Source organism: Gopherus flavomarginatus, chromosome 10 (genome assembly GCF_025201925.1).
Source record: "Gopherus flavomarginatus isolate rGopFla2 chromosome 10, rGopFla2.mat.asm, whole genome shotgun sequence".
NCBI lineage: Eukaryota > Metazoa > Chordata > Testudines > Testudinidae > Gopherus > Gopherus flavomarginatus.
In genome coordinates, this window is record NC_066626.1 from 25239037 (window position 1) to 25265084 (window position 26048).

Consider the following 26048-nt stretch of genomic DNA (forward strand, 5'->3'; position numbering starts at 1 on the left):
CTTTTTTTCCTGTGCCAGAGAGGCACAATAGAGTTAAATTACAGCTCAGGATCTATTTTACATATCCATTTTAAAAAAATGCAGAACAATGATTAGCAAAACTATATGACTTTCATGTGTGAAAGTCTGAGCAATTTAAAGCAACAGTCTTCTTTACCGAACACCAAACACCAAAATAAAAGTAATGTAATTTAAATGAAATGAAAATCATTTATAACTAGAATGCAGGGTCTGTTTTATTTTCAAAATAACTTATTTGAAAGGTCTGTGTTTTCCATACAGCAATGTTTGAATTATGAAATCATAAACTATCTTATTTTTATGAACCTAGGCACCTGCACAGTGTCTTTCAGGTCAGTGGCAATGGAGTGTTCCACAGGTAAATATATTCTATAATTGCAGCATTTGGTCATTGTTTTCATTGTCTGAATGCACAGTATGCTTTTTCAGTTTTTAAATCACTTGTCCATAATTCAGTTGATGAAATTATATCTCCCAAATCAGTTAATCAGCACTGTTCAGGTTAATATTGTTTGCTATATCTCAGTAATGCAATCATGCAGTATTTCCTGGCACAATAGAAGGGATATAGTACAATTTAATAAAATATCACATCCAGTTTGTTTATTCACGTAATATTTCTCTACCACAAGAGAGCTTTGTCCAGCTTGTAGTTCTCTAGTCTATATGGATGGGAAGTCTACTTGGGGAATCTTGCCATCCAAGGGATTTTGAATCTGAACTCAAAGGGAACTTTAAGTTCCTGAAACACAGGGCAATTAGACATGCTGTGGTTAGTCTAATAGCAGTGGCCTCTGTCACCATTTGGCCCACCCGTAGACCTGGTCTGCATTACAAACTTAGGTTGATGTAACTGCATCGCTGAGGGGTGTGGAAAAAGGAGCAACCTAGTTACACCAACCGAACTCCCATGTAGACAGTGTTATGTCAATGGAAGGGCTTCTCCAGTCAACATAGCTACCGCCTCTTGGGGAGGTGGAGTACCTACGCCAGTGGGAGAGCTTCTCATGTCAGTGTGTGTAGCATCTTCACTAAGCTACATCAGCACAGTTGCACTGCTGACATAGCTTCAAACGCTTGTGGAGGTGGTTTTATTATGCCAGTGGGAAAGCTCTCTTCCATCAGCATCAAGTGGCTACATAAGCGATCTTACAGCAGTGCAGCTGCATCAATACAGCTGTGCCGCTGTAAACTCGCCAGTGTAGACATGGCCACGCACCTCTTAAAAGGAACAAGGGAGTTACAGACCTATGGAAAACAAAAAAACACCTGAAGGTAATCTTTTTCAGTGTTATCTCACCCTACTTTGTGGATCTTGAGTTTGGTCCAAGACCTCTAAGGGGAGGTAAAGTCCCTGCTGCCTCCAATTTCTGTTTTTGGGTCTTTTGTTTCCATTGAAGAAATGGCTTCCTTTTCCTCAAGAGCATGTCCTTTTAAAACAGCCCCTCAGCATCTTGTCTGTCCCTGCTCTTCTATTAGGGGATTGAGCATAGAAAATACGTTCTGCACATCAACATCCTAGAACTCAGGGCAGTCAGATATGCCTGTCTCCAGTTTCTACCATTGATTAGGGCAAATACATACAGGTCATGACAGACAACATGTCATGCATGTTCTATATCAACTGACAAAGAGGGGCAAGATCCCCCTCCCTGTGTGCCGAAGCTGTCAAAGTTTTGGAATTGGTGCATATGCAATAAGATCATCATCACAGCAGCTTACCTCACAAGCGATCAGAATGTAACTGCAGATACCCTCAGCAGACACTTTTCTCAAGACCACAAGTGGGAAATAAATTCCATTGTACTCAACTACGTATTTTGGCAATAGGGCATCCCTTAGATAGATCTGTTCTCCATGGCCAGAAACAAGAAACATGCTCAGTTCTGCTCCAGAGGTTGGCCTGGGTCTCCAGTCCTTGTGGCGATGCCTTTCACTTTCTATGCATTCCCTCCGACTCCTCTAGTATTCAAAGTTCTGCTCAAGATAGAGGAGGACAAAGCCAGAGTTATTCTAAGAGTTCCACCCTGACCCAGACAGACAACATTTCCTTACCCTCATAAAGCTGATCATTCTCTTGACTGCTCCTTATCTTCTTTCCCAAAAAGACAGGAAGATCATTTACCCCAGTCTCAGAGTGCTTCGCCTCAAAGCATGGCTACTCAGTGGTTTGCGGGTTTAGAAACAGTCTGTTCAGAGGGAGTAAAATGAGTACTATTACATAGCAGGAAACAGTCTACGCACTACACTTACTCACAAAAATGGACAAGATTTTGCTGCTGGTGTGACCTAAAGTACATTCCACCAGCAACCTCATAGCTGTCAGATATACTGGACTACATCCTGAACTAAAATACTCAGGTTTGTTGTTGAGCTCTGTTAGGGTCCACCTGGCAGCCATCACAGCTTTCCACTCTCCAGTAGAGAGTTATTCCGTGTTTGCTCACTCAACTACAATGAGATTGCTCAGGAGTCAGAAATCTCTTCCCACAAGTCAAATGTCCTATGCTGATTTGGAATCCAAACTTGGTCCTTAACTTGAGGACACTGTTCGAGCCACTGACTACCTGTTTGCACCTCTGTTTATCCGTGAAAATGGCATTTCTGGTAGCCATCATGTCAAGCCGGCAAGTTAGGGAAATAGGGGCCCTTATGGCATACTCTCCTTTCACTATATTTTTCAAAGACCACACTCCAAGCTCTTAATAAAAGCATCTTCAGAATTCCACATTAACCTCCACCTTCCATTTTTTTACCACACACCTCAGCTGGATAAGAAGCACTGTTATACACACTCAATGTTAGGCAAAACTGAAAACATATTATATCTTTTCTTAGTTTATCTGAAGTTTTTTTGCGGGGGTATGCGTGAGGTATTTTTTTACACCATGTCAATGATTTGTTTTATGATTGGGCCGTGTTAACAAAACCCCAAAATTATTCATCGTATCTTATTGCTAAAGATGAACTGAAAAAACTATATAATAAATAAAATCTTCTCAATGCCCTGATCCTTCATCAGGATCAGTAAGCATGGATACCTGCGCTTTTATGGAGTACAGTATGGGCATAGGAGTTTGTGCTTATATGTATTTTTGTGTGTGCAAAGTTAGATTTGTTCCAATTCTGAAAACTTTCACCCATGTAATTAAAGATTAAGAAGACTGGACGCTTAGTTTAGCACCACAGACTTACACAGTGCTTGACAAACTAAGCAAGATTGTTAATTTATAGATACATGAAATATTATTTTACATGAGCTATTAGGAGGATAGAATTATAGTTTTGCATATATATGTGCATTGTGAGTGGTTCTATGCTAAAAATTTAAAATTAATTTGTTGTTAGGCTGTAGAATCTACTGTTTGATAAGGTAGTAATTGCATTCCTAGGAAATGCAACCTTAACTAAGTTAATTACATTTTTTTGTGGAGGGGGTTTCCTTTTGTTTTTTAAATGTGTGGGAGGATAAAATTTACTTGTTCTCTGAAGAGCTGTGGTGGTAAATTTGAGGACTAAACTAAATTTAGTCATTATAGTGTGGAACGCAGGAATGTTCATCCTGCTTTAAGTGTAAATCTCAACACAATTTTACCTTACAAAGTCTTTATCAATACTTACATAATATCATAAAAGATTAACAGAATGCATGAGTAGACCTACAAATTACAAATGAATATATTTTAAAAACAAAATACTTGAAAATTGTTTTATTTCCTAGTTAAATGCCACAACTGGTGATGAGGTTTCTGTATTTTTATTGTAGGAATTTATGATGTCACAAATACACAAAGCAATATTTCCTCTTCTACTTTAGTTATTTATTTATTTTTTGTCAACTATTGCAGGTAAAACAAAACTATCCTATTTTTGCAGGGATTTAAAAAAAACGACCTTTCAATTTGCTTTTATAATGTATTTATAAATGTATTAAGTTTATATATGTTTTCAGTTATGGATTTGGAATTATAAACAACTTTATATTTTAGTTACTTTTAAAAGTACATCAGTTCACTTTTAATATGCTTAGAAAACTTCCTTACTCTCTTCTGCTTTCTGATTTTTGTATTTTTTCTTTTTTCTTTTCTACCAAATTGCCCTGGGATTAAAATGTTAAAGCAACACCGTCAATTTTAAAATTGAGACTTGTGTTTGCAAGCTTTTGACTTTTTCTTTTACAGTAGTATCTAAGATTACTATAACTGAATGAGAATTTTTTTTGAATTTTTACAGTTTGTTGACTGAGTGCTTTTGACAGAACTTCATGTAAAATCATCTTAATTATTTCCCCTGTATGGTCAGTAGCTTACTTTTCCTTTTTGTTTGTGTCATCCCTTAACATAGCAGAGGAGAGAAAGACATTTTTAAAGAAGAAAATTTGATTGTAAAAACGCAAAACTAGCAAAGGGACTCAAAGCCAAGAGTAGTATCTAAAACTTTTAAGTATTTTTTTAAGTTGCCTAAATTTCAGTGTCAGTTATTTAAGTCTTTAGTTTGGTGTTGCTTACCACTGGCACAGTTCGGTAACCTGTACTAAATCTTGTTTTATTTCAGTCTCCTGCCTCTTCAACTTCATTCTTTTATCTTCACCCTTCTGAAGTTATTTATCAGCCACTAGAAATTGCACAGGACAGTGGATGTGTACCTCCTCCTTTCTCTGTAATGGAAGCTGCAGTTTCAGAGGTACTTTCATGGAACTTTTATATACAATATATATACACACTTATGTGCAATAGAAACCTGAACATTTTTAATTTGAACCAGTTAAACAGAACCAATTTAAGCACAAACAATTCAGTGCAACCACATCAGCCATGCAGAAGTTTACACCCTTTGCACTTTTTCTCCATGCTTACACTAGTATTGTTTTAAATCATTGCAACCGCAGTGCCTCTTGGTAACCTATCTCAGAGTTCCTGGCCTGGCTTCCTAGCAGAAACATTGGATTTTGAAATATTTTGAAAGGCTGCCCTGGGATTGTGGGCAGCAGTGGGAGGACTAGGTTAAATATTTCTGCTAGTTCCACATTGATGCTAACAGTTCAGATTGAATAAGTTCATACTGAACTGCTTGTTAGGACTGCTGAATGATTATAATCAGATCTGAATGCTTCTAAGAATGTAAACTGGCTGGAATACTTTTCTGTGGAGAAACATGATGTTTGACAAGTGTACTGGGGAATAGAATAGTAAGGTTTTCCAGGTTCTAACAATTAAATCTTTTCTGCTGTTTTGTGCATATGAATCTTTACTACTTAGTCAACAGCAATCCTTTTTTGCAGTCTTTTTTTTCCCTCAAAAATTGTTAATTTTTAGATGGAGAAAGTATTAGAAAAATTATGATAAAACCATTTGTTAGTAATTGACTATATAAGAAGTGGAAGGTAAATACAGCAATATTGCTATAGCAATATATTTTTACTGAAAATGGAGCTACAAAAAAGACCTGTTCAATTATTGTGATATATTGGTACAGTATTCTTTCCTTGAAACAATTCTTCATCACCCAAGCAGCTAGAAGGACTATGAAGGGTACGGGCCCAAGTCATGTATTTTTCACTAAAAATTATAGCAAATGACAAATAGTATATGCAGAAGCCTGCACATTTTGTCTCTGAAATAAATATATATTGACATTCCTATGCAGCTGCACACACTGCTCCTTTGCTGGCTAATCTCATACTTATCTTGCATGCTCTACCACTTATGCAGGAATCAGAAGGTTACTAATGTACAAAGAAATTTTAGGAGGCTAATGAACTACAAATAAAACCAGAATTAATTTAGGAAAACACAGCTGTATCATGCCCTCAATCCACAGTTACATAGTCTATTGATATTAGGGGAAGCTACATGCACACAATACACTTGTTGAAGAAAAATGTATTCTGCGTCTTTCCTGAGTAAATATTTTTAAAACAAGCCAAAAATATTGGTTACAGAGTTTCAGTATTAATCTAATAAATTTATACACTACTCCTTTACATTTATGAGTAAACTGGATTCATAGTACAGAAATTAATCTCTTTAATGTGCTTCCGGGTTAGGAAGAAAGGTGTGTGCACTGGGTGGCACTGACAAACAAGTGTGGGATATTAAGTGGAAAGAACGAGGAGTACTTGTGGCACCTTAGAGACTAACAAATTTATTTGAGCATAAGCTTTCATGGGCTCAAAGCATGGTACCTGCATGGTTCTCCCAACATGAACTAGATTGTTCTGACCAAGTTCAGAGGGTGCTTCTACACAGCAGAACACAATCCACCCATACCACCTATCTCCGAAAGTGGAAGCGGTTCACTGAATGGTGCTCAACTAAAGAACTGTCTCCTACATCCTCACCCCTTCCCCGCATACTTGACTGCCTATTGGACATCACGGAAGCCAGTCTTTCCTTCAGCTCCATCAGAGTCCACTTAGCTGCCATCACAACCTTTCATGATACAATCGACAATACCTCGGTCTTTGCTCATCCCATCACCAAGCGTTTCCTTAAGGGACTCCAAACCTTATACCCAGACATTAAGCCACCTACCCTTCTGTGGGATCTTCACCTAGTATTGTCCTCTCTAACTCATCAACCCTTTGAGCCCTTAGCCACCTGCTCCCTATTGCACCTCTCGATGAAAACAGCCTTTTTAGTGGCAATTACCTCCGCCAGACGGGCAGGAGAGATAGCAGCCCTTATGGCAGATCCACCATATACGCTCTTTCAAGGACAAGGTTACCCTAAGGCTACACCCCAAATTCCTTCCAAAAGTTCACGCCTCATTCCACATCAATGAATCAATACATCTACCAACTTCCTTCCTGAAACCACATGCAAACTCTTTCAAAGCCACAATGCACACGTTGGATGTGTGCAGGGCCTTGTCCTTCTATTTGGACAGAACCAAACCCTTCAGAAACTCTTCTAGACTTTTTGTCTCCCTCACGGAGCACTCCAAAAGCATGCCCATCTCTACCCAGAGACTTTCAAACTGGATCTCCGATTGCATACGACTCTGCTATCGGATAAAAAACGTTACACCTCCAATATCCATCAGAACGCATTCCACTAGAGCTGTATCTGCCTCTGTAGCCTTCTTACGTAAAGTGCCATTGACTGACATTTGTAAAGCAGCCATTTGGTCCTCTGAACACACATTTGTTAAACACTATGCCCTTACTCAGGGCCCTCTCTCTTACACACGATTAGGCAGAGTAGTATTATCTACTGCATTCTTACCAGATCTGAAGTCCCTAACTCCTTGAGAGATACTGCTTCTAAGTCACTTGGAGTGGAGCACCCACAGGGACATCTCTCGAAGAAGAAGAGGAGGTTACTCACCTTGTGCAGTAACTGACGTTCTTCGAGATGAGTGTCCCTATGGGTCTCCACTACCCACCCTCCTCCCCTCTACTTCGGAGTTGAGGTAACCTCTATTGTAGAGAAGGAACTGAGGGAACCGGCTGCGCATGCTCACTAAGGTATACTCGGGGCGGGCGGGGGGCAGGCTCTGCGCATGCGTGGCCGGTACGAGTACTGCTGCAGAAATCTCCGATCAAAGGCGCAGGGGCGCACCGACAGCTGGAGTGGAGCACCCACAGAGACACTCATCTCGAAGAACGTCAGTTACTGCACAAGGTGAGTAACCTCTTTTTCATGTTCTCTGTATATATATATCTATCTTCCTACTGTATTTTCCACTGCATGCATCTGATGAAGTGGGTTTTAGCCAATGAAAGCTTATGCTCAAATAAATTTGTTAGTCTCTAAGGTGCCACAAGTACTCCTCATTCTTTTTGCTGATACATACTAACACAGCTACCACTCTGAAACCTGATATTAAGTGATTTACCAAAATCTATTCTGCATTGGGGAAAAAAATAAATTAACAAAAAAATCACTGATTAATGTACTCATGTTACCTTAGTCCACAATTTTTAGCAGTTTAAATCATGAGAGTTTACAAAAAACATACAAATATAGAACATGCTTTTGTACTCTTAAACATCTTTTTATAACAAATGTTTGTTTTTTTGACAGCCATATTCTGATTATGGAGTTCAAGCAGCATATCACCAAGTTTATGCCCAGAGTGCCATAGCTATGCAAACACCTGTGATGCAGCCTGAGCCAGTTAAAGTAAGCTCTGTAGTCTTTTTCTTTTCCTTTGGTCTTATGTACTGCCAGGTGGTAAGTAAGGAGGACAAGAGCGTTGCAGAGGAGCTAAACTATTTCTTTGCATTAGTCTTCACCACAGAGGATGTTGGGGAGATAGTACCTTGGAATTATTCTATTCAGGTAATAAATATGAGACACAGTCATAAAATAAGGTGTCAAATGAGGAAGAGCTGGAAATAATTGATAAATTAAAGAGTAACAAATCACCAGGATTTCTGAAGATGGAGGATATCTGAAGAAACTTAATAATGAAGTGGCTGAGCTGCTAATAAAAATATGCCATATTTTATGAAGATCAGCTGCTATTCCAGAGGACTATAGGCTAGCACAGGGGTCAGTAACTTTTCAGAAGTGGTGTGATGAGTCTTCATTTATTCACTCTAATTTAAGGTTTCACATGCCAGTAATACATTTTAACATTTTTAGAAGGTCTCTTTCTATAAGTCTATAATATATAACTAAACTATTGTTGTATGTAAAGTAAATAAGGTTTTTAAAATGTTTAAGAAGCTTCATTTAAAACTAAATTAAAATGCAGAGCCCCCTGGGCCAGTGGCCTGGACCCGGGCAGTGTGAGTGCCACTGAAAATCAGCTCGCTTGCCACCTTCGGCACCCGTGCCATAGGTTGGCTACCCTTGTCTTTAAAAAAGACTTTAGGGATGGTACAGGGACTTATAGACTAGTGAGCCTTACTTCTCTAGGAGAAAGTTGACTAAAACAATAATTAAAAATAGAATTTTAAAATATATAGCTGAACATGCTGAGAGAGGGGCAGACAAGCACAGCTTCTGTATGACAAAAATAATTCCTCTAATATACCAGCATATTTTCAAGATGTTAACAAAATAAAGGGTAAAGGGTCTGATTGGTTTTGTCTCTGCATTGGCCCCCTTGTAGCCAATCACGGTACAAATCACCCAGCTGCAGGTCTCTACTTGTAGGTTTGCTCTTTTGTGAGGTCCGGTGTAGTGGTATGTTAACCCTCCAGCCAAAGCAAACTTCAGTCTTCCTCCTTTTGGAGTGTTATGGTCCAAAAGAAATCAGGAAAAACCACAGCTTCACAACAACAGGTATCCAAAGAACCCTCAGTGGGACCACACCTTTATATTTGGGGCTAATCGTCAGATAGTATTTTGGCTGGTCTCCCAGAGTCTGGTCATTCATTCCACCAGTAGGCTTGTCCAACCAGCAAGCTACCTTAGTCTTCAGCTGCAGCCAGACTACTCTCAAATCAGGAGAAGCAGACCTCTGCTCTCCTAGGTCTCCTCTTTTTAGCTCCCCTCTCTATGCCTGGCATCTGCTGCAGGTTTAATGGGGCAAGACCAGCTGGGTCCACAGACTTTCATTAATACTTTCCTTTTCAGTGAACAATAAGATGTCAAAACCAAAATAATTTGAGTTGGCTCAAACCTGAGAAGACTTCAAGGAGGAACTTCGGAGGCACCTAGCAAAGTTAGGCAAATGAACTTCACAGTGTGGCAGATGGAATTCAGTACTGGCAAATCCAATGAGTAATCATACTGGAAGGAATAATTTGCTGGGTTCTAAATTAACTGAAACTACTGAGAAAAAAGACCCTGGTGTCAGTGTGGCCAGTCACTAGAAACCTCTGCTGAATGTGGAGTGGCACTCAAAAAAGTAAACATAACATTAGGATGTATAAAGAATAGGTTAAAAAGAATACTGAAAATATTGCATCATTATATAAATGTTATTGTTATCAAAAGTGATTAATGATTTTGAGTGTCTTAATTTTTGGGTGCCTAACTTGAGATACTTCAAAGGATCTTGACCTTTGGGAAAAAGGTACTCAGCATTTTGTGAAAATTATGCTTCTTTGGGTGTCTTAAACTGAGCACCCAAAAATTGAGGCACTGCAAGTAACTAATTTCTTCATGGAACAAAGAACAGGCACTGCTTTAGCCTGAGGTATTTCCTCCTTCCAAATATCAAAGGACTCCTACAAACAAATGAGCTGTGAGATCATCTCAAAGAAAAGGTTGCAAGAATCCTTCATAATGCAAAGTATGTTAGGCAACTTAATTTAGGGGGTAGATACCAGCTCTCCCAATAATAAATGGTATAGAGAACAAAAACAAGGAGCTATCCAATAAAATTGAAAAATAACAGATTTAAAACAAAAGTAAAAGGAAGTACTGTTTTACACACTGTATTATTAACCTGTGGAACTAATTGTCACTAAATATCATTGAGGCCAAGAGTTTAGTAGTAGTGCAAAAAGTAATAAACGTATGGCTAATGAGATCATCCACAGTTGTGTTAGATAGGTTTAAAGACAAATTAGATGTGATATCACTCTTTGTGCTTCAAAGCATAAAGCAATCACTAACTTTCTGGGTTAGGAAGGGATTTATCCTTAAGGCAGGTTATTCTTTAATTGTCCACTTCGAGGTTTCTTACATTTCCTCTGAAATGTCCGGGACTGGCCACTGTCAGAAACAAGGGTCTGGGACTAAAGGCATGGATTTGGTATGACAGTTCTTCGAGTGATTGCTCATATCCATTCCAGTTAGGTGTGCGCGCACTGTGTGCACGTTCGTCGGAAGATTTTTACCCTAGCAACACTCGATGGGTCAGCTGGGCGCCCTCTGGAGTGGCGCCGCCATGGCGCCGGATATATACCCCTGCCGACCCAACCGCCCCTCAGTTCCTTCTTACCGCCCGTGTCGGTCGTTGGAACAGTGGAGCGCGGCTTAGCTGATCTCCACCTACCTAGCTACTCGTAGTTTTCTCGTTGTTATTGTGTATATAGTTCAAAAAATTTTATACTTGCAGTTAGTTTACTATTTTCTTTAACACAGTTAGTGTATATAGTTTAGAGGGGTTCAGGGATTAGCCCCTTCCCCTCACCTGATGCCGGGGCCCATGCCCGGTTCACCGGGTTTCAAGCCGTGCTTGGCCTGTCACAAGCCGATGCCTACAGGAGATCCTCACGACTCCTGCCTTAAGTGCCTCGGGGAATCCCACCTCGCAGAAAAGTGCCGCATTTGCAAGGCCTTCAAGCCGTGGACCAAAAAGGAGCGAGACTTTCGTCTTAGACAGCTCCTGATGGAGGCAGCTCTCACTCCTCCACCATCGGCACCAAGTGCCGGACAGTCCGCACCGGGGAGAAGTGCATCTTCGGCACCGGAGTGCACCGGTACCGCTAAGGCCTCTCGGCACCAACCGTCACCAGCCCAGATGTCTGTTCGGCACCGCTCTCTCTCCCTGCGGGTAAAAAAACATAAAAGACTCCTGCGGCTTCCGTGTCCACGCTGCAGTCGGAGCACCCGCCTAAGTCAGGCCACCTGGCACCGACAACTGCCGTGGCACCGACAACTTCAGCACTGTCAATTCCGGTCCCGCAAGAGCCGTCAAATCCGGTGCCTGACAACTCCCCGGCACGCGCTGTGGTTGAGCTTACTGTTCCCTCCACGCTGGAGACTTTCTCTACGGCAAGGGAACTGATTGCACTGACGGAGTCTGTGCTGCCTCAACCCCCGGCACCGCTGGTGCAGATTATACAGTCCATAGGCAAGCCTGCCCTACTGAGACCATCCTCCATCGGCACCGCTGAGAGGCACCGATCATGATTGCGGTCCCGCCGGCGTTCTCGGTCCCATCCCCCATCTCGGTCCCGACGCCGCTTGCAGTCCCAGTACCGTTCTCCATCTTGGTACCAGTCGCACTCACAGCACTGTTCAAGACCCAGTTCACCGGCCCGGTACTCTCGGTACCGATCGAGCTCATGGCACCGCTCACGGCACCGCACCCCTCGCAGCCGCTCACGGCGTCGAGCTTCGAGGTCCCGGTCGACCTCCTGGCACCGTTCCAGTCGCAGGTCCCGGTCTCATTCCCGGTACTGGTATAGCGCCCAGTACCACTCTCCGCTGCAGCGTACAGACAGACTACCCGGGAATGGAGACCATTCTCAGGGGTTTTTGGCTCCTCCTTGTCTGTCTCGCCATGCATCTATGTCATCCCATGCAGACAGTGCTTCCTATGCACAGGACCGTGACTTAGATGTTCCCAGCCGTGCCTTTCAAGAGATGCAGGCTCAAGACCAAGGACCTCATCAGTTGTCCTTCTGGACACCTTGGGCATATCATCAAGCCCAAGGTGGACCTCCAGTGCCCTCACGCTCCATACCATCGGAGCACCGGCTGCCGGAGGCTACTGTTAGCCGCCCCCCTCCTGCGGCTACGGAGGACGCTCCCATTCGGGCACGAGACCCTCAGGTCCCACCGGAGCCAGACATCACCCAAGCCCACGAGACAACGGAGGATCCGATTGTCCCTGGCCTTTCCTCTTCCTCTTCTCCAGATGAAGCGGTGGCGGGGACATCCTCCTCGGGCCCTCCTCCAATTGACCTAAGGTCACATCAAGACCTCCTGAGACGGGTGGCTCTGAATATGAACCTCCAGGTGGAGGAGGTTCCGGAGATAGAGGACCCGGTGGTAGATATTTTGTTGGCTGACATTCCCACAAGTGCCTTCCCATTTATTCGGACGATCCAAGCAAAGGCTGATACCATCTGGCAGTCTCCGGCATCTATTCCGCCCACGGCTCAGGGAGTTGAGAGGAAGTACATGGTGCCCTCTAAGGAGTACAAGTACCTGTACGTACACCCTGCTCCCTCGTCGTCCAATTGGTTAACAAAAGGGAGCGCCATGGCCAGCAAGCCCCTGCTCCACAAGCAAAGGAGGCTAGGTACATGGATTTATTGGGGCGTAAAATCTACTCTGCCGGGGGCCTCCAACTCAGAGTGGCAAACCAACAAGCCCTACTTAGCCGCTATAACACTTGGGCGGCAGTTGAGAAATTCACAGAGCTAGTCCCCCAAGACTCGTGCCAAGAGTTTGCAGCCCTTTTGGAGGAAGGAAAGAAGGTGGCGAGAACTTCTCTCCAGGCCTCCTTAGACGCAGCCGACTTCACGGCCAGAACTCTGGCTGCAGGAATTACCATGAGGCGAATATCATGGCTTCAGGTGTCAGGCCTTCTACCTGAATTGCAGCATACGATACAGGACTTGCCCTTTGAAGGTCAGGGCCTATTTTCGGAAAAGACTGACCCTAGACTGCAGAATCTGAAGGACAATAGGGTGATCATGCACTCGCTCAGGATGCACACACCGCAGACTCAGCGCAGACCCTTCTGGGCCCAGCCTCAGCATCCTTACCCCCCGCCTAGACAGCGGCAGGACTTCGGCAGGAGGCGTGGCCGAGGCAATCGTAGACGGCAGTCCAGACCCGAGGGGGTCAGAATCACGGCCCCGCCAAACCACCCATGGGACCTAAACCAAACTTTTGAAGGCACTTCCAAGGGCGATGTACCAGTTGTTCAACAGGATCCTTTCCCTCCCTTTTGCAACCGCCTTTCCTCTTTCCTCCCTGTGTGGACCCAACTAACTTCGGACTGTTGGGTCTTATGCATGGTAGAATTTGGATACCGCCTTCAGTTTATTTCGCCCCACCCCTCCCACTCCCCATCCTCGTCCCTCTTCAGGGACCCCTCTCATGAGCAAATCCTCTTGCAGGAGGTACGGTCCCTCTTTGCCATGGGAGCTATAGAGGAGGTACCGGAGGACTTGAGGGGCAAGGGGTTCTACTCGCGTTGTTTCCTAATCCCCAAGGCGAAGGGAGGTCTCAGACCAATTCTAGACCTGCAGGGACTCAACAAGTTCTTGATAAAGTTGAAGTTCCGCCTGGTATCCCTGGGGACCGGTATGCCGCCCTCGATATGAAGGACGCGTATTTTCACATTGCCATTTATCCTCCACACAGACGGTACCTCAGGTTTGTGATCAACCGTCAACGTTTCCAATTTACAGTCCTTCCATTTGGCCTCTCCATAGCCCCAAGAGTGTTCACAAAGTGTATGGCCGTAGTCACTGCTTCCCTCCGTCATCGACGCAGACACGTCTTCCCGTATCTCGATGATTGGCTCATTCGCGGGGCCTCCGAGACCCAAGTAACACGGCACGTGGACATCGTCAAGGACCTATTCATCCAACTAGGCCTGATGATCAACCTAGAGAAATCTACTCTGGTTCCCACACAAAGAATAGAGTTCATTGGGGCCATTCTGGACTCCAATCTCGCCAGGGCCTGCTTACCACAGCCGCGGTTTCACGCAATGATATCGATTATACAAGGCCTACAAAAATTCCCAACCACTTCAGCTCGAACTTCTCTCGGCCTCGTGGATCACATGGCTGCCTACACGTTCGTGACCAAGCATGTCAGGCTACGCCTACGTCCCCTTCAAACTTGGCTCTCCTCAGTATACCACCCGGGGAGACACAATATAGACAGGATCCTCACGGTTCCCCCGAGACTCCTGGGCTCCCTCGACTGGTGGTTGACGCCCTCCCTGATGTGTGCAGGAATGCCGTTCCATCCACCCCCGCCTTCTATGGCCCTGATGACGGATGCATCATCTCTCAGCTGGGGTGCTCACCTCAGACATCTTCGCACTCAAGGCCTTTGGTCATCTCAGTAGCTGGCCTTTCACATCAGTGTCCGAGAGTTGAGAGCAGTCCGCCTTGCGTGCCAGGCATTTCAACAGCATCTGCAAGGCCATTGTGTCTCAGTGTTCACAGACAACACAACGGCCATGTATTACATAAACAAACAGGGGGGGACACGGTCCTCCCCCCTTTGTCAGGAAGCCATTCAACTCTGGGACTTTTGTATAGCCCATTCGATAGATCTGGTAGTGTCCTTTCTCCCAGGGGTTCAGAACACTCTGGTGGATCGACTCAGCAGATCCTTCCACTCTCACGAGTGGTCAGTCCATTCGGACATTATTCATTCTGTTTTCCGAAAGTGGGGATTTCCCCGCATAGACCTCTTCGCTTCCCGCGAGAACAGGAAATGCCATATGTTCTGCTCCTTCCAAGGTCTCTCCCCGGGCTCGATCTCAGATGCTTTCCTGATACCGTGGACGAGCCAACTGCTTTACGCCTTTCCACCATTCCCGCCAGTTCACAAGGTCCTGTTAAAGCTCCACAGGGACGGAGCTCACTTGATCATGATCGCCCCAGCATGGCCCAGGCAGCACTGGTACACCATGTTGCTCGACCTGTCGATAGCCAGCCCAATTACCCTGCCTCTTCTCCCAGACCTCATAACTCAGGACCACGGCAGACTTCACCACCCAGACCTGCAGTCCCTTCACCTCACAGCATGGCTCCTCCGTGGTTGAGCCCGTCAGAGTTACACCGCTCTGCTTCAGTACAACAAATACTCCTGGATAGCAGGAAACCTTCCAATCTGTCTATGTATCTGGCCAAGTGGAAGCGTTCCTCCTGCTGGTGCGAAACGCAAAATGTTACTCCCACCGAGGTCTCGATCCCCACCATCCTGGACTACCTCTGGTCTCTCAAACAGCAGGGCCTAGCAGTATCATCTTTGAGGGTGCACTTGGCGACCATTTCTACCTTCCACCCAGGGGAGAGTGGCCGCTCCGTGTTTTCAAACCCTATGGTTTCCAGGTTCCTCAAAGGCTTGGAGCGCCTATACCCCCAAGTACGTCGCCCTGCCCCTACCTGGGACCTCAACCTAGTCTTAACCATACTTATGTCTCCACCATTCGAGCCGTTAGCAACGTGCTCACTGCTATACCAGTCCTGGAAGACAGTTTTCCTCATAGCCATTACATCGGCCAGACGAGTCTCCGTGCTTCGGGCGCTTATGGTGGACCCGCCGTATACTATCTTTCATAAGGACAAGGTGCAGTTGTGACCACACCCAGCGTTTCTCCCTAAAGTGGTATCGGCCTTCCATATCAATCAGGACATCTTCCTTCCAGTCTTCTTCCTGAAGCCGCACTCATCACAACGGGAGCAACAATTGCACTCCCTAGATGTCCATAGGGCGCTCGCATTTTATATCGAACGGACGAAGCCCTTTCGTAAATTGCCTCAACTCTTGATTGCAGTGGCTGACCGAATGAAGGGCCTACCTCTCTCCTCCCTGAGGATCTCCTCTTGGGTGACGGCATGCATCCGCACTTGTTATGACTTGGGTCATGTTCCCTCAGGCCATCTCACCGCACATTCTACCAGGGCTCAGGCTTCATCTGCTGCCTTCCTGGCTCATATACCAATCCAGGAAATAGTTCGCGCAGCTACCTGGTCCTCGGTCCACATCTTTGCTTCGCATTATGCTCTGGTTAAACAGTCTAGAGATGATGCAGCCTTTGGCTCAGCAGTTTTGCATTCTGCCACATCTCACTCCGACCCCACTGCCTAGGTAAGGCTTGGGAATCACCTAACTGGAATGGATATGACCAATCACTCAAAGAATAAAAGACGGTTACTCACCTTTGTAACTGTTGTTCTTCGAGATGTGTTGCTCATATCCATTCCAAACCCGCCCTCTTTCCCGACTGTCGGAGTAGCCAGCAAGAAGGAACTGAGGGGTGGTTGGGTCGGCAGGGTTATATATCCGGCGCCATGGCGGCGCCACTCCAGGGGGCGCCCAGCCGACCCACTGAGTGTTGCAAGGGTAAAAATCTTCCGACGAACGTGCATGCGGTGCGCACACATCTAACTGGAATAGATATGAGCAACACATCTCAAAGAACAACAGTTACAAAGGTGAGTAACCGTCTTTTCCTGTGAAAACATAACAGCACTTTACATCATCAAAACTCAGAACAAACATCAGTTAATGAAAGATTAAAATAATTGTATGTTTGTTGAGTGATGATCCTTTTGTGTATTCTACACGTGGAATATGCATGCATGCCATGTGCCTGAGTCCAGAAATTCTGCAACGCAATATTCGTTGACCCGCACAGCTCCCAACCAAGAGTATAAGAGGCAATATGAGTAGACACCGCTTCAGTTCCTTCTTATCAGCACATGACCTGAGTCAGAATTGTGTCTTCCTTCACTCTGCGCATAACCTGTAAAGTAAACTCTTTGTAAATAGTTTTTATATCTTAGCTTAGTAGTTATAGTTAGTTAGTATAGGATAGTTCCCCCACCCGCCATTCAGGGAAAATGTTCCCCAGTCCCAGGACTATGTCCAGAATCCCTGGATTCAAAAATTGCATCTCCTGCCTTCACTCCTTCTCCATCAATGGCAAGCATCAATGGTGCCTGTACTGCCTGGATGACGCACCTATGTCTATGAAGTTCAGTATCTGTCAATCCTTCCCACTGAGAATTAGAAAAATCAGAGCTCTGACTAAAAACATTCCTGATTGAGGAGACTGAGACCTTGCTCTGAACTGGACCTGGAAGACCGTCCCTCCGTGTACATCAGCCTCAACCAACCAGCAGTGCTTCTCCAAGCACAGGCCTTGAAAACTCTTTGAAAACTCATGGTGATCGGGGGAGGTAGTGCTTGGGGTGTGCTACAGACCGCCGGGATCTGATTTGGATACGGATAGAGACCTCTTTAATGTTTTTAATGAAGTAAACACTAATGGGAATTGTGTGATCATGGGAGACTTTAACTTCCCAGATATAGACTGGAGGACAAGTGCTAGTAAGAATAATAGGGCTCAGATTTTTCTGGATGTGATAGCTGATGGATTTCTTCACCAAGTGGTTGAAGAACCAACAAGAGGGGATGCCATTTTAGATTTGGTTTTGGTAAGTAGTGAGGACCTCATAGAAGAAATGGTTGTAGGGGACTACCTTGGTTCGAGCAATCATGAGCTAATTCAGTTCAAAGTAGATGGAAGGATAAACAAAAATAGATCTGGGACTAGGGTTTTTGACTTCTCAAGGGCTAACTTTAAAGAATTAAGGAAATTAGTTAGGGAAGTGGATTGAACTGAAGAACTTGTGGATCTAAACGCGGAGGAGGCCTGGAATTACTTTAAGTCGCAGCTGCAGAAACTTATCAGAAGCCCACATCCCAAGAAAGGGGAAAAAAACCATAGGCAGGAGTTGTAGACCAAGCTGGATGAGCAAGCATCTCAGAGAGGTGGTTAAGAAAAAGCAGAAAGCCTACAAGGAGTGGAAGAAGGGTGGGATTAGCAAGGAAAGCTACCTTAGTGAGGTCAGAACATGTAGGGATAAAATGAGAAAGGCTAAAACCCACATAGAGTTGGACCTTGCAAAGGGAATTGAAACCAATAGTAAAAGGTTCTATAGCCATATAAATAAGAAGAAAACAAAAAAAGAAGAAATGGGACCGCTAAACACTGAGGATGGAATGGAGGTTAAGGATAACCTAGGCATGGCCCAGTATCTAAATAAATACTTTGCCTCAGTCTGTAATAAGGCTAATGAGGAGCTTAGGGATAATGGAAGGATGACAAATGGGAATGAGGATATGGAGGTGGATATTACCACATCTGAGGAAGAAGCCAAACTTGAACAGCTTAATGGGACAAAATCGGAGGGCCCAGATAATCTTTATCCAAGAATATTAAAGGAACTGGCGCATGAAATTGCAAGCCCGTTAGCAAGAATTTTTAATGAATCGGTAAACTCGGGGGTTGTACCATACGACTGGAGAATTGCTAACATAGTTCCTATCTTTAAGAAAGGGAAAAAAAGTGATCCAAGTAACTATAGGCCTGTTAGTTTGACATCTGTAGTATGTAAGGTCTTGGAAAAATTTTTGAAGGAGAAAGTAGTTAAGGACATTGAGGTCAATGGTAATTGAGACAAATTACAACATGGTTTTAGTAAAGGTAGATCGTGCCAAACCAACCTGATCTCCTTCTTTGAGAAGGTGACAGATTATTTAGACAAAGGAAATGCAGTAGATCTAATTTACCTCAATTTCAGTAAGGCATTTGACATGGTTCCACATGGGGAATTATTAGTTAAATTGGAAAAGATGGGGATCAATATGAAAATTGAAAGGTGGATAAGGAACTGGTTAAAGGGGAGACTCCAACGGGTCATACTGAAGGGTGAACTGTCAGGCTGGAAGGTTACTAGTGGAGTTCCTCAAGGATCAGTTTTGGGACCAATCTTATTTAACTTTTTTATTACTGACCTTGGCACAAAAAGCGGGAATGTGCTAATAAAGTTTGCGGATGACACAAAGCTGGGAGGTATTGCTAACACAGAGAAGGACCAGGATATCATACAGGAAGATCTGGATGACCTTGTAAACTGGAGTAATAGTAACAGGATGAAATTTAATAGTGAAAAGTGCAAGGTCATGCATTTAGGGATTAATAATAAGAATTTTAGTTATACATTGGGGACACATCAGTTGGAAGCAACAGAGGAGGAGAAGGACCTTGGAGTATTGGTTGATCACAGGATGACTATGAGCTGCCAATGTGATATGGCCGTTAAAAAAGCTAATGCAGTTTTAGGATGCATCAGGTGGGGTATTTCCAGCAAAGATAAGGAGGTGTTAGTACCGTTATATAAGGCACTGGTGAGACCTCATCTGGAATACTATGTGCAATTCTGGTCTCCCATGTTTAAGAAGGATGAATTCAAACTGGAACAGGTACAGAGAAGGGCTACTAGGATGATCCGAGGAATGGAAAACCTGTCTTATGAAAGGAGACTCAAAGAGCTTGGCTTGTTTAGCCTAACCAAAAGAAGGCTGAGGGAGGATATGCTTGCTCTTTATAAATATATCAGAGGGATTAATATTAGGGAGGGAGAGGAATTATTTAAGCTTAGTACCAATGTAGACACAAGAACAAATGGGTATAAACTGGACACTAGGAAGTTTAGACTTGAAATTAGACGAAAGTTTCTAACCATTAGAGGAGTGAAGTTCTAGAACAGCCTTCCAAGGGGAGTAGTGGGGGCAAAAGACATATCTGGCTTTAAGACTAAGCTTGATAAGTTTATGGAAGGGATGGTATCATGGGATAGCTTAATTTTGGCAATTGATCTTTGATTATCAGCAGGTAAGTATGCCCAGTGGTCTGTGATGGGATGTTAGATGGGATGAGATCTGAGTTACTGCAGAGAATTCTTTCCTGAGTGCTGGCTGGTGAGTCTTGCCCACATGCTCAGGGTTTAGCTGATCGCCATATTTGAGGTCGGGAAGGAATTTTCCTCCAGGACAGATTGGCAGAGGCCCTGGAGGTTTTTCGCCTTCCTCTGCAGCGTGGGGTATGGATCACTTGCTGGTGGATTCTCTGCAGCTTGAGGTCTTCAAACCACAATTTGAAGACTTCAATAACTCGGACATAGGTTAGGGGTTTGTTATAGAAGTGGATGGGTAGGGTTCTGTGGCCTGCTTTGTGCAGGAGTTCAGACTAGATGATCATATTGGTCCCTTCTGACCCTAAATTCTATGAGTCTGTGAGGTCCCGGGTGACTGGAAAAAGGCTAATGTAGTGCCCAGCTTTAAGAAAGGGAAGGAGGAGGATCAGGGGAGCTACAGACCAGTCAGCCTCACCTCAGTCCCTGGAAAAATCTTGGAGAAGGTCCTCAAGGAATCAATTCTGAAGCACTTGAGAGGAAAGTGATCAGGAACAGTCAGCATGGATTCACCAAGGGCACGCCTGACTAACCTAATTGCCTTCTTTGATGAGATAACTGGGTCTGTGGATGAGGGGAAAGCAGTGGATGTGTTATTCCTTGACTTTAGCAAAGCTTTTGATACAGTCTCCCACAGTATTTTTGCCAGCAAGTTAAAGAAGTATGGGCTGGATGAATGGACTGTAAGATGGATAGAAAGCTGGCTAGATCGTCAGGCTCAACAAGTAGTGATCAATGGCTCCATGTCTAGTTGGCAGCCGGTATCGAGCAGAGTGCCCCAAGGGTCGGTCCTGGGGCCAGTTTTGTTAAGTATCTTCATTAATGATCTGGAGGATGGCGTGGACTGTACCCTCAGCAAGTTTGCAGATGACACTAAACTGGGAGGCGTGGTAGATCTGCTGGAGGGTAGGTATAGGATACAGAGGGACCTACACAAATTAGAGGATTTGACCAAAAGAAGTCTGATGAGGTTCAACAAGGACGAGTGCAGAGTCCTGCACTTAGGATGGAAGAATCTCATGCACTGCTACAGACTGGGGACCAAATAGCTAGGCATCAGTTCTACAGAAAAGGACCTAGAGGTTACAGTGGATGAGAAGCTGGATATGAGTCAACAGTGTGCCCTTGTTGCCAAGAAGGCTAACGGCATTTTGGGCTCTATAAGTAGGGGCATTGCTGGCAGATCGAGGAACATGATTATTTCCCTCTATTCAACATTGGCGAGGCTTCATCTGGAGTGCTGTGTCCAGTTTTGGGCCCCACACTACAAGAAGGATGTGGAAAAATTGGAGAGTCCAGCGGAGGGCAACAAAAATAACTAGGAGGCTGGAGCACATGGCTTATGAGGAGAGGCTGAGGGAACTGGGATTGTTTAGTCTGCAGAAGAGAAGAACGAGGGGGAATTTGATAGCTGCTTTTAACTACCTGAAAGGGGGTTCCAAAGAGGATGGATCTAGACTGTTCTCAGTGGTACCAGGTGACAGAACAAGGAGTAATGGTCTCAAGTTGCAGTGGGGGAGGTTTAAGTTGGATATTAGGAAAAACTTTTTCACTGGGAGGGTGGTGAAGCACTGGAATGAGTTACCTACGGAGGTGGTGGAATCTCCTTCCTTAGAAGTATTTAAGGTCAGGCTTGACAAAACCGAGTCTGGGATGGTTTAGTTGGGGATTGGTCCTGCTTTGAGCAGCGGGTTGGACTAGATGACTCCTGAGGTCCCTTCCAACCCTGATAGTCTATGATTCTATGAAGAACCTTTACCACTAAAGCCCAAGGAGTCCTCCTACAAGGCTTCCCATGAGAGTAAGGGGCAATCTCATGGGCATAAGAACAGATCCCCACAGAGGATTGTCCATAAGAAACGCGTTTCCTTCTTTAAGTGGTCCAGCTTGGGTGAGATGTCACATATGGAACCCATGGAACTGGCTCTGCCGAAACTCCCAGGACTGCAAGACTGAAGTGGAAAGACATACACTCTCCAGTCTCATCTATGCGTACAAGTCCAGATGCATCATTGGTATGATTTTGTTTATCCAAAGACTAACAGGCTGTCACAGACAAGCCCCATCCTTCAGGTGTTTTGGTAGAACTCCCCAGACTCTCGGCCGTACGGAGACCTTTGTACACCATAGGATATATTCCTCTCCTCCCCGCAGTCTCCATTCCTTTTAAGCTATCCCCTCCTGAGAGACATCCTTATCGCAGAAGGGTAATCGTTACTGATGTCCCAGGAGCAGTTACATATCCATCCATCAGGCAGGAGCACCCAGTACTGATGGTACCACCACTATGGACTTGGAATTGCAGAAGTCAGAAGAGTTATCTTCACCGGTATCTCCAGTAAAGCACAGGAGCCCTGACAGGCAGTTGAGAGGCTGTATTTACCATCCCTCCGGATATGACCCCTCCACCCCCACAGGACAGCTGGTACTGATAGCCTTGGGGACCACCATGACCAATGTATCCCTCCTTCTGGCCTTATTAGGGCCTTTGGGACCCCTGTGGTAGGTGACCAGACCTCTCTCAGGAGTTGTGCTCCTCTTCTCCTCAGCCAGTTCCATTGATGTATGAGGAGGAAGAGCTGGAACCAGCTCCGATGGGGGTTCCTCATCATCTCCAGACAACATCATCACTCCTTCATCAACTTCTCTATTGGATGACCACTCTCAGTATCAGGAGCTGTTGCAATGGGTCGCTAATGATCCACAGATCCCATTAGAAGAGGTCCAGTGCTCTCAACACCGGCTCTTGGTCTTTGCAATTGCGAGGACCGACCAGTGTAGTCCTTCCAATTAATAAGGCTATATTAGAACTGGCCAGAGCAGTTTGGCACACATCAGCATCTTGTGTTCTAACACCAAAAAGAGCCAAAAGATGTTTTTTGTCCTACCAAAGGAGTTGACTTTTTGTTTTCCCATCCTGCCCCTAACTTGGTGATTATGCAAGTGGCTACAGGAAGAACTCTGTCGCACTGCCAGAAATCCACTCTGGCAGATAAGGGTTCAAAGAGACCAGATCTCTTGGGTAGGAAGGTCTTCCCTTCTGCAGTCTCTAATTTTGTGTAGCTAATTACCAAGCTCTATTAGCAAGATACGATTTCAACATGTATGCCAAGCTTGGTGGACTTTAAAGACAAACTTCCCATGGAAGATGGAGCCTAATTCCAATCCTTTCTGGATGAGGGGAAGCTAGTAGGAAAGGTGACTCTCCAGACTGCAATAGATGCCACACACCTATAGTGTCCAGAAATTTAGCCACAGGGCTGATCATGCAAAGGGACTTCTGGCTCCAGTTGTCAGGCTTTTCTAGAGAGGTCCACCATTCACAACCTCCCCTTTGATGATTCCAACCTTTTTAATGTTAAGATGTATAAATCCCTATATTCTCTAAAGGATTTGAGGTCCCCTCTGTGATCCCTGGGGATTTACACTCTATCCCCAAGGAGGAAACAATAGAGACAGCCCTTTTGACCAGTGGTTTTCCAACTTCTTTTCTGAGGACCCAGCTGAAGAAAATTGTTGATGCCTGCAACCTAACGGAGATGAGGATGAGGGGTATGGAGTGTGAGAGGGGCTCAGGGCTGGGACAGAGGGTTGGGTTGTAGGGGTGAGGGCTGTAGGGTGGGGATGGGAATGAGGGGTTCAGGGTGGGGAAGGGGGCTCGACTGGGGCAGGGGGTTGCAGTGCAGGAGGGTTCAAGGCTCTGGACTGGGGGTGCAGGCTCTGGACTGTGGCCAGAGATGAGGGGCTTGGAGTGCAGGGGTCTCTGGGTTTTGAAGGGGCTCAGGGCTGGGACAAGGGGTTGCAGTGTGGGAGAAGGGTCAGAGCTCTGGGCTGGGGGTTCAGGCTCTGGGGTGGGACCAGGGCTTAGGGGTTTGGGATGCAAGAAGGGGTTCTGGGTTTGGGGGGCTCAGGGCTGGGGGTTGGGCGATGAGCTTACCTCTTGCAGCTCCTGGTCAGCAGTGCAGCCAGGGTGCAGAGGCAGGCTTCCCACTTGTCCTGGCACCTCAGACTGCGCTGTGTCCCGGAAGTGGCCAGCAGCAGGTTGGCTTCTTGGTGGAGGTGTGCAAGCGACTCCTCACGGATCTCACCTGCAGGCACACACCCCCATCTCCCATATTGGCCGGTACTTGGGGCGGAGGACAGAGTGCAGAACCCTGTGGCCCCCCCCCGCCTAGAAGCTGGACCCACTGCTGGCTGTTTCCAAGGCGCAGCACGGTGTCAGAACAGGTAGGCACTAGCCTGCCTTAGCTGGGCAGCATTGCCGACAGGACTTTTAACATCCAGCTCAGCGGTGCTGACCAGAGCTGATAGGGTCCCTGAGTACTGAGTAAGGCAACCCAGTACCTTACATGTCATGACCCGAACTTCGAAAAACACTGCTTTAGACCATGACCACCCCCTTCATACACTGCATATTACCAGCATCCACCTGAGTCTGCATAAATGACAGAGGATTCAGAGGTCCCATTCTTCAGCTCCCTTCACTTACTCCCAGTGGCGTAGCCAGGTTTTAAGTGTAGGGGGAGCAAACATAAAAAAGGCGCCCCCCCTTGCTCCTCCTCTGGCCACACACCCCCATGGCTCCTCCTCTGGCCATGCCCCCGACTCCTCCCATTTCCCCCCCAGATTAACCTCGGGGTCAGCTCAGGACTCCTGCGGGCTTCCCGGGGGTGCGAATACCCCTCCCCCGTCTCCCTGCTGTCCCAGGAGAGCCTCTTCTTCCCAGCGCACTCCAGGTATCCCCCGCCGGGCTGTGCTGCCCGGTCCCACCCGCAGGGTCCCATCCCCCTGGCTCCAGGCTTCTGTGTCGCGCCAGGGCCCCCATCCAGACAGCATGGCCTGCGCCCCTGCCCTGCTGGCCCAGCCCCGTAGAGCCCCTCACCCCGACCCCTCAGTGCAAGGCACCGGACCCCCCCGCTCATCTTCCGTCCTGCACCGCCGCCTATCCCCGACACTCGGTGCACTCCACGCAGGGCTCGCCAGCCAGGCGGCCTTAAAGGCACAGGGGCCCTTTTGCCTCCCCCAGCCCGCTGCATTAGCAAGGGGTGGGGAGCGCTTGGCTACCGAGCCCTGAGCCACTGCCGCAGAAGGTGGCTACAGCGATGTTGGGGCCACGCTGAGCGTGGGGCGCGATGGCCAAGGAGCCAGCCCCCTCATTCCTCAGGCCACGCCTGCGGCCCCCCCCCCCCACGTGGCTCCTCCGGCTGTGCTGCCGCCAGCGCCGGCCCGGCACGCGCCACTTTTTGAAAACATGCTGAGGGGAAGCGGCTGCTTCCTCTGAACCCCACTAGCTACGCTACTGCTTACTCCCAACCACAGCCCAAGGGCCATTTTGACATGCATGTCAAGCCTGCGTATCACCAGTGATGCCATCTACTTCCTCTCCTGCCATCATTGGAGGATGTCTTACTTCCTTCCCCCTCAGCTGGAATAAGATCACCAGAGATAGTTGGGTCCTGGAGATTACCAGGTTTACTTCATAAAGTTTCTTTCCTTCCCTCCTCGCCAACCACCTTCCTGATCCCCCTTTGGGAACCGCTCTCACCAACTGAGTCTTCAATAAGAGGCAGAATTCCTTGTATGCTGGGGGTTGATAGAGTGCATCCTACCTCTGTACCAAGGGAGAGGAGTCTTCTCCTCATATTTCCTAATCCCCTGAAAAGACTGTTACCTGTACAATTTAGGTCTCTCAGCACCCCTACTCTCTCTTTTGGGTGCTCAGGAAGTTAGGGACCCAAATTTACCCCTCTGTGGGCTCCAGGCTCTACCCCTCTGTTTGCTCAGAGCTAACACCCAGTTCTGGTGTACTGAGGGCTCTACAGGTCTGCAGGGCCTTTTCCTAGTAAAAGAGCTTTACACAGTAATATCCTTAACCTCTATTTATTAACAGTTACCTAAACAGAATACACACACTAAGCATACGATGCTCACC

General features: G+C 45.9%; 1 protein-coding gene across 1 annotated transcript in view; it reads left to right on the forward strand.

The window, feature by feature from the left end:
* Window positions 1–26048, forward strand: part of BOLL (boule homolog, RNA binding protein) — a 101714-nt gene that overhangs the window by 49872 nt on the left and 25794 nt on the right. Inside the window, exons 9-11 of the mRNA XM_050969530.1 lie at window positions 332–379; window positions 4576–4704; window positions 8049–8147. Coding sequence (XP_050825487.1) covers window positions 332–379; window positions 4576–4704; window positions 8049–8147 — 276 coding nt within the window. The remainder of the gene's footprint in view (window positions 1–331; window positions 380–4575; window positions 4705–8048; window positions 8148–26048) is intronic.